The sequence below is a fragment of the Cajanus cajan genome, chromosome 4 (genome assembly GCF_000230855.2).
Source record: "Cajanus cajan strain Asha chromosome 4, NIPB_CcT2T_4, whole genome shotgun sequence".
Taxonomy (NCBI): domain Eukaryota; kingdom Viridiplantae; phylum Streptophyta; class Magnoliopsida; order Fabales; family Fabaceae; genus Cajanus; species Cajanus cajan.
Window position 1 is genome coordinate 78191288 of NC_138520.1, and position 8031 is coordinate 78199318.

Below are 8031 nucleotides of genomic sequence, written 5' to 3' on the forward strand. Positions count from 1 at the left end.
TGGTTGATTGTGCTTGCTAAGGCTATAAATAAAAGCTGGAATATATTTGCTTAGTAGCTACCAAAGCAAAGCATTAAATAAAGGTTTCTTTACATTGTCTTTTGTAATTGGCTGGTCCTCATCAACTAAATGGCCCCGATCAGATAAGATTACCATTACAACATCAGATTCAACTACAGTACCCTTGTTATTGGCCACACTGATCGATGCTGCATTACTCTATAATCCAACTGATGCCAAAGTGAGATTTCAAATGATGGATGTGTGTTCTACACTTTTTGTTTGGCGGTGAAGAACAGTCACCTGGCTTAAATCATAATCAAAACTGATTGAGGTGTGAGGGACAAGGAATGTATACATGTCAATTATTGGTTTAGTTGCTGACAACAAGTTAGTAATAGATGTTTCAGATTTCATATATATTAACTTTATAACATTGGTTAAAATAAATAGTATTAACTTATATTTCTTTTAGAGATTGAATCCTAATTTTACGTATGAAATAAAATATGTTGAGAAAAAAATACTTATGTTATGTATATTTATAGTCTCTAATAGAGATTAGTTATTATTTAATTTTGATAATGTATATATTATTTCAATACTATAATTAATATATATATAGCTGATTAAAAAAAATTAATATATATATATATATATATATATATATATATATATTAATTCGTGATAATGTAATATGATTAAAATAGAGTATAGAATTAGATAGTTTTATTCATTTAAATTAGTTTTAAAAATTTTATTTGTGAGAATGATACCAAGCTTCACATTTAAAATGATCAATTTTAAGTTATATGACAAGTTTAATTACTATTTCGAATATAAGACATCACTTAAAATGATGAATTTTAATTATTTTACTCATATGAAGGACTTGTAGGTATACAAACAAAATATTAAAATATGTCCAAATATCATTGGTCGAATGTAAAATTAAAAATTTTAAAAAATTCTTTAACAGAAATCAAAGGCGATTAAAGGTTATAAAAGTTTTTGTGCTAAACAAATTCGTACTATATATTATTACTGGCATGAAAATATAAGCATCCAAATCACAAAACGAGTGCAAGTTTGCATTCGTTTGTTGATTATTTTTTGTTTTATAATTCACTAAAAATGGATTATTTCTTTAATTTTCTGTTTCCCGAAGAGCGATGCACCATTTATCTCTTACGTACGTCGTCCGTAACTAATAACCTCTAAGGTAAGCGCATATTCCGTGGTATTTTTATGAAAAGCAATGATGTTTATTAGAAAATACATCACTCTTGTCATTAATTTACTTATTATTATTATTGGTTTCATTTTGGATTTTACAAATCTTAATTAATAAGGCACTCCATCGTAAGGTTTACGACTTACAAAGTCATTTACATTTTGCTAGAGCGAATCTATCTAATTTTTCCATTTACAAGTGACAAAATTTAAACAAACAAGAAATTTTGCTGAAGATCATAATCAAGTTCATCTTTAACATACTTATTTTAAAATCTAAAAAGAATTCTACTTGTATATTTTCGTTATACAAAATAAATTCAATAATTGTTGTATGCTTTTATAAATAAAAGCATGTATTTAAAATTTTAAAAAGTTTATTGCAAAAGCAAAACTTCAACTAACCTTCACAAACTATATAGATATCATGAGGGAAATTTTCACTTGCAACCCACTTATAATCATGAATTAATTATGTATTTTTTTTTTCTTTCTTCCAATCCTCTCTAGTCTCTAACTCATGAATATTGAGTGTCCTTAAAATTTAGATGCAACGTTGAAAATTAAAGTAAAATAATACAAATCGGGACCAAAAATTATGATAACAACTTTTGCAACGTTGAAAATTAAAGTAAAATAATACACTCAGAAAAAAGAAGAAAAAAAAAAGGTTTTTTTAGAGAGAAAGGAGAACATAAGGTTATAGCTGGGGGAAAAGAAAGTGAAAGAGAATAAAAGGAACCTTCTCGGATTCAACGGATAAAGTGATCCCCAAATGTAGAATAAGTCCACTTGCAAGCATTTTTGCAAAGTATTACAATGATGATAACAACTTTTTCACCACAAGATTTGTATAATTAAAACAACGATGTTTTTTGCGTACGAAAACCTTACGAATGTGGATACGTACAATCAATAATGATTTAAAAGATAAAACAAGACTAAGAAAAATAAGTAAAGTAACTGATCATAATAAATTTTTTTAAAAAAATTTCTTGATACAATTTGATAATACATTTGACGTAAACCTTATCCGTTCGTGGTTCCCAGTTTGCTTAATTTTCTAATATTTCCACTAATACTTACAGTGCTATTTCTAAGAGTAAAAAACCCTTTTAAGATAAGAGTAATATTGTATGAAATATAATGTTCAAATGATAGAGTTCTTGAGATAAAGGGAAAACGTACATATATCTTTAGGTAAATTACTATTTAGTTTACTTTGGAGGGCCGTTAATAGCACGCAATTTCCCAACAAAAGTGAAGTAAAAATCTGTCTTTTTTTTTTATATATTTTTTTTATACATAAAAGTTATATGTTGTCTCATTCCAAAAGGAAGGCACAAAATTCACCACACAATCGATCCTTGCTAGTACAAGTTCCTTAATTGTAAATCGTCCTTTACATTGACATGTTATCAATCATGTCTTCCACATGCAATAAATTAAAAAATAAATGTACTTAACTATAGTATAAGTGAAGTGTTACACATTGGCTTAACGAAGGAGCTAGTTAAGAAACAGTGGTCCTTTTTTGGTAGTGCTATTCGATTTGTCTGTGGTAGGCAGCTAGCGAGAATCAAATTCCTCTCAACACCTTTCGAAAATGATTTCTGATATTTAAATATATAGCTTCTAAAGTTTGATTGCACTCCAGCGTTTTTCAGTTTCCACGAAGCTTCAATAATTGATCACGCTAGCATGGCAATTCAGATCAGTTTGGTCCCGAAGATATATACATTAACCAAAAAGTAGAAAAAAGACTCTGTAGTATACATTCATTGACTCTTCTCCAACACACTTGGTGTAAAGAAAAAGCTGGTAGATATATACGAGAACAATAGCATTCTGACATCTCCTGACATATACTCTCTTTATCATTAGTTAAAGTTTATTAGAAATACAATTTTGCATGAACTTATTTCTTCGAATAAAAACTTGAACTTACATGCATGATACAACATATGCAGTATCTTAAGTATTTATTGATTCTTCGATTAGAATTAAAGTTTTATCACAGTAATGTATATTTTTTAAATTAAAACTGAAGTTTCATCTCAATATATATGTATTAAAAGATTTTATCAAATATCAATGCATATAATTATTTATTGAAATAAAATTTTAATTCTGATGGAAGATAACACAACAATAATTATATACTATATCTAAATTTTGTCTTATTCTTTATCTAATGACTATCATTTATATATTTATGTAATTTTTAATAAACTTTTACTAATAGAAAAATGTGTATCAGTGTTAGAGAATGATCAGTTATCTGTGATATTGATATCGGTTACATTACATTACATGATGGAGCATGCATTAACGTTGTCTTCACTGAAGAGGGACATGTACTTCTCTTCTGTCTCAGTTGATGCTGGAAATGTCTGGACATTTCTGACATAGCCAGCAGGTGCCCTTTTGTCATAGACGCCGGAGGCATGAGGATATGACACCACATGCTGTGGAACATAAGGCCAGAATTCAGCTCTCTTCTTCCCGGTTCCCTTTACCCTATTCAACACCTTGTTTGGATCAACACAACCATTCACTGTCACCTTGCTTTGCTTTCGGTTTATCTCCACAGATTTTACTCCTGCAACACGTTATGCATGTAGGTTATCTTTGTTTTATTTTGTATAGTGCACATTTAATACGTGGTTTTGGTAATAATTAATATATAGTTAATTTGTTGCAAATCAAATATCTCAAAAGCTTAAGAGATTAAGTAAAGACGTGAATAATGTGACAAAGTCGATCTTTTAAGCACGAAGCATGAATACTGTACATGCGTACGGACCTTGTACTGAAAATTTCAACTTCTAGACTATAAGAATTTAAATATATATAACCCCTTGATCATACTGATTATGATATATATCGTGATATAAATTAAATATCCAAAAATTTAGCTAGCTAGGCATCTAATATAGACATATAGATATCTATTAATAAAACTTGGATTAGAACCTTTCATTGTGGCTACTGCATTTCTGACTTTTCGTTCACAGCCATCGCAGTCCATTTTGACTTTGATCTCAACTGTCTAAAACGAAGACAAATATGTGAGGAATGAATGATACATAATAGTAAAGCCAAGCTAGCTAGAGAAATGAAATCAACGAATGAAGTTAAAAAAAGTGTGACAAAATAAGGGATGTATAAAGGAAAGAACAAAACACATGAAAATTGAGTTTTTAATTATATATGTAGTTGACATCGAATGAAATTCTTTATTTTGTATTATCAAAATATTCTGATTATAGAGAATAACATCATCAACAACTATAAAATAACATTCAAGTTTTATTCTTGAGGGAATGCCTACCTACCTGCATTGCTTTGGTCTTTGGTCTAGGAACTGTGCAAAAGTTGGAGATGATGTAGGTAAGTGCACCCATTTCCTTTCAAAAAAGCAAAGGCCAAAGGCAGGGAGAGTGAGAGTAGTGAGAGAGAAGACTCCACAGGCACAAATCGACACGCATGAGAGCGTGGTGTTTATATAGGAAACTCAAAGATTCACCAGCTAGATAGAGAGAAAGTTGAACTTCATTCCAAAGCAGTGTCTAGAACATTAAATTATATATTATCTATCATTATAATAAGAAGAAATAATTGAAGTGGACATGTGTGCCCATAAAGCTACATTAGTGGTTCATAAGAACATGAAAGATATATGCTTTAAAATTGGTCTTGTGGTGCCATGTTTTATTGAGAAAAAAAATGTTTCAAATCTACGTAGAATTATAAAAAGTGTTTTTTTGTGTTGTCTTTCTTTTCTGTCAATGAGTATGCCTTGCTTTTCAACAATATTCCATATACTTCCAATATCAATTCAACATTATACACTGTGATTTAAGGAAATCAATACATTAAAAAAATATTTTTTTATGTAAGGTAATGTATACATCTAAAATATCATTTATTATAAAAAAAATATTTGTTGGAAAATCAAGTAAGAATGGTTAGTTTCATACAAGCTATGAAATGGTGTAATGATATATATATATATATATATATATATATATATATATATATATATATATATATATATATATATATATTATCAATGTTTAATGAAAGATACATAAGAAAAGTGACTCTTATACATAATACTTTAATGGAGATCTCGGTTATTAGTTATTAATTCTATACATTTAATAATATGTATACTCTATTTTTTCCAAATAATTTTCTCTTTCTCTGTATGGAGCATTCTTTATTCCGAAAGAAACTTTCTTTGTATGATCATTAACATGTACTATTAAGAAGAATAAAAAAAATAAAAAAATAAAAGCTTAATATTGAAGCAACTTCGATTTAAAAGTTTCACCGTAAACAAATCGTCACATTTAACTTTGATTTATTATTAAAAAATCATCCTTAAAAAGCCATATATATATATATATATATATATATATTATATTTATAGTTATATCAAGTTTTTTAGATTTCAATAATGTTATTTTAAAGGTGTTATTATTATTTTTTATGTGTCAATAACGTCAATTTTTTTGGGTACAGTGTAATTCTGTTAGTTTGTATGTGGTATGAGAATTCAAACTCATACCTATAAAAAGGTGAAAGCTCATCAAAATCCTAAAACACTTGTGACAATTCATGTTCACGTGTAATACCGTTAGTTATGTTGGTTTAGTGAAGTAACAACGTAAAAAAAAAAATGTAAATGTGTGAAAACGTTAGGAAATAATTTTTTTTTGGGAATTAGGAAATGTTTAAAAAAAATAAAAAGAATTAAAAGTTATAAACGGAGCATATATAATTTTTCTTCCAATGGGAGAGGAGAATAATTGACCCAATGTATGTTCTGTGTGACCTAACTTACCTAAAGTGAAAAGTGGTTATATCTTTCAAACCCTAAAAAAAGGACAAAATGAAGAAAAAGCATTGTGCAACCCCACATGCAGAACAGAACCACCGCCCAAGAATCAAAATTCGTTGTTGACTCAGAACATTTTTGTGCTTTTGGTTTTTCTTCTCTCCCATTTTGGCAGGCAGATATATTATTCATTCCTTCCAAATTCTGGATTTATATCAGTCGTTTTCCCTTTCCATACATAAGGATTGGTAACATTTGATAAACATTTTATTAAATAAAAATCTATACACATTCAAATGAGTGCATTTTTTTTTATAGTTTTACTTATCTAAACAATATATAATTTTTGTTTTATTTTACTTTATGTTCCATTTTTCCCCTCCTGTTTTTATCCATCTAGGCAGATGATAAACACACCTCCACTCTCGTATAAACACACCCCCTTTTTAAAAAAAAATATATAAAATATCTAAATTACCCTTAAAAAAAATTCTTAAATTTACACCCCCTTCCCCGCACTCCCTTTCCCCGCACCCCCTTCCCCCCTTCCCCGCACTCCCGCAATAAGGTCTCATTAAGGAACCGGTATTTTCATTCTGGTTCAACCGCAACCCAGAGGAAGAGGAAGGGGGTGAGATTGTTTTTGGTGGTGTTGATCCTGCTCACTATAAGGGAAAGCACACTTACGTGCCTGTGACCAGAAAAGGATATTGGCAGGTTATACTTTTTTTTTAATTCTTAATATTTTTTTATTTACATTTTTCTCTTTGTTAATTTTCATTTTTATTTTCAGTTTGATATGGGAGATGTACTTATTGCCGGTAAACCCACTGGTATGTGTAGAAAATGTGTTAGCAGAAGTGACAAGTTGTTCTTCCCATGATGTATTGTTGGCATTTTCATTAATGCGTTATAGTTTCAATTTATTTGGTCTGACCTGATCTAATTGTCTATCAGGATATTGTGCTGATGGTTGTTCAGCCATTGCAGACTCAGGGACTTCTTTGTTGGCAGGTCCAACGGTATGAATGAATTCTTGTAAATATAGATTAATATTTATATAGTTTTCAATTTAACATGGTTATATTATATGCAGTAGTTTTCCCATGAGACACTGTCTCTGTCAGTTCATGATAATAATTTTTTTTAACAATTAGTGCATTGTTTATAATTGCCGTATGAAAAAAGGTTAAACAAATGCTTCTGACTGACTTGTTTCTACGATCACATTTTTGGTTTTGTTTTTGAAGACTGTAATAACTATGATTAACCATGCAATTGGAGCATCTGGAGTTATAAGCCAAGAATGCAGGGTGCGGGGAAGGGGGGGTGCCGGGAAGGGGGTGCGGGGAAGGGGGTGTAAATTTAAGAATTTTATTTTTTTTAAGGGTAATTTAGACATTTTATATATATTTTTTTAAAAAGGGGGTGTGTTTATACGAGAGTGGAGGTGTGTTTATCATCTGCCAATTCTAAATAATACATCTCTTACTTATATATTTCTCCATTGGGCCCAAGGCAAGCAAGGGTTATGACTAATGAGTAAGCCCCTTTTATGAAAGTTAATCTTTAGGCCCAATGATCATTGGGTTATGGTGGTTAGAGAGAAGCATATATGTGGAGATAATGATAAGCCCATAATTAAAAAGAGAGGATGACCCTCCAATTTATGGTATGGTGTGGGCAATCAATGTTTGGAATGATGTGGAAAGAAACCTTGTTTGGATAGCTTTAGTCACCATTTGCCATTCAGAATTGAATCAAGTTCTTAATTAAAGGCTTTGATGCATTCCTCCACCACCCTCCAATCTGCATCTTATAATCCCATTTGTTGGAAGTAGGCATGGCAACGGGGCGGGGCGAGTTTTACGTTCTCCGCTCCCGCCTCCGTAAATTTAAATCACTCTCGCCCCGTCTTTGATATCCGTTAAAGATAAAATTTAGGTCCCCAT

General features: G+C 30.1%; 1 protein-coding gene and 1 long non-coding RNA gene across 5 annotated transcripts; one reads left to right on the plus strand and one right to left on the minus strand.

The window, feature by feature from the left end:
• Nucleotides 1-2581: 2581 nt before the first annotated feature.
• Nucleotides 2582-4784, minus strand: LOC109802858 (heavy metal-associated isoprenylated plant protein 21). Of its 4 annotated transcripts, XM_020364263.3 has the most exons (4): nt 4572-4782; nt 4210-4285; nt 3542-3835; nt 2582-2929 (listed from the first exon to the last, which is right to left on the minus strand). In XM_020364263.3, the coding sequence occupies exons 1-3, from the start codon at nt 4638-4640 to the stop codon at nt 3543-3545; spliced, it is 438 nt and encodes a 145-aa protein (XP_020219852.1). In that variant the 5' UTR covers nt 4641-4782; the 3' UTR covers nt 2582-2929; nt 3542. The 4 variants fall into 4 exon arrangements, with proteins under 4 accessions (XP_020219852.1, XP_029127878.1, XP_029127879.1 ...); XM_029272045.2 differs by having other exon boundaries at nt 2582-3835; nt 4210-4281; nt 4568-4784; XM_029272046.2 differs by having other exon boundaries at nt 2582-3835; nt 4568-4725.
• A 1844-nt stretch (nt 4785-6628) lies between these two features.
• LOC109801780 (uncharacterized) lies at nt 6629-7398 on the plus strand. The gene is made up of 4 exons (XR_002240047.3): nt 6629-6796; nt 6873-6912; nt 7037-7101; nt 7330-7398. It is a non-coding gene; the product is annotated as an uncharacterized LOC109801780 (long non-coding RNA).
• The last annotated feature ends 633 nt before the right edge of the window (nt 7399-8031 follow it).

Coding starts and splice junctions, on each gene's coding strand:
- LOC109802858 (XM_029272045.2), bottom strand. CDS start 4,640: ATGGGTGCACTTACCTACATCATCTCCAACTTTTGCACAGTTCCTAGA. Junction 4,282..4,567: donor GACCAAAGCAATGCAGGTAG/GTAGGCATTCCC, acceptor CGTTTTAGACAG/TTGAGATCAAAGTCAAAATG. Junction 3,836..4,209: donor TGCAGTAGCCACAATGAAAG/GTTCTAATCCAA, acceptor AACGTGTTGCAG/GAGTAAAATCTGTGGAGATA.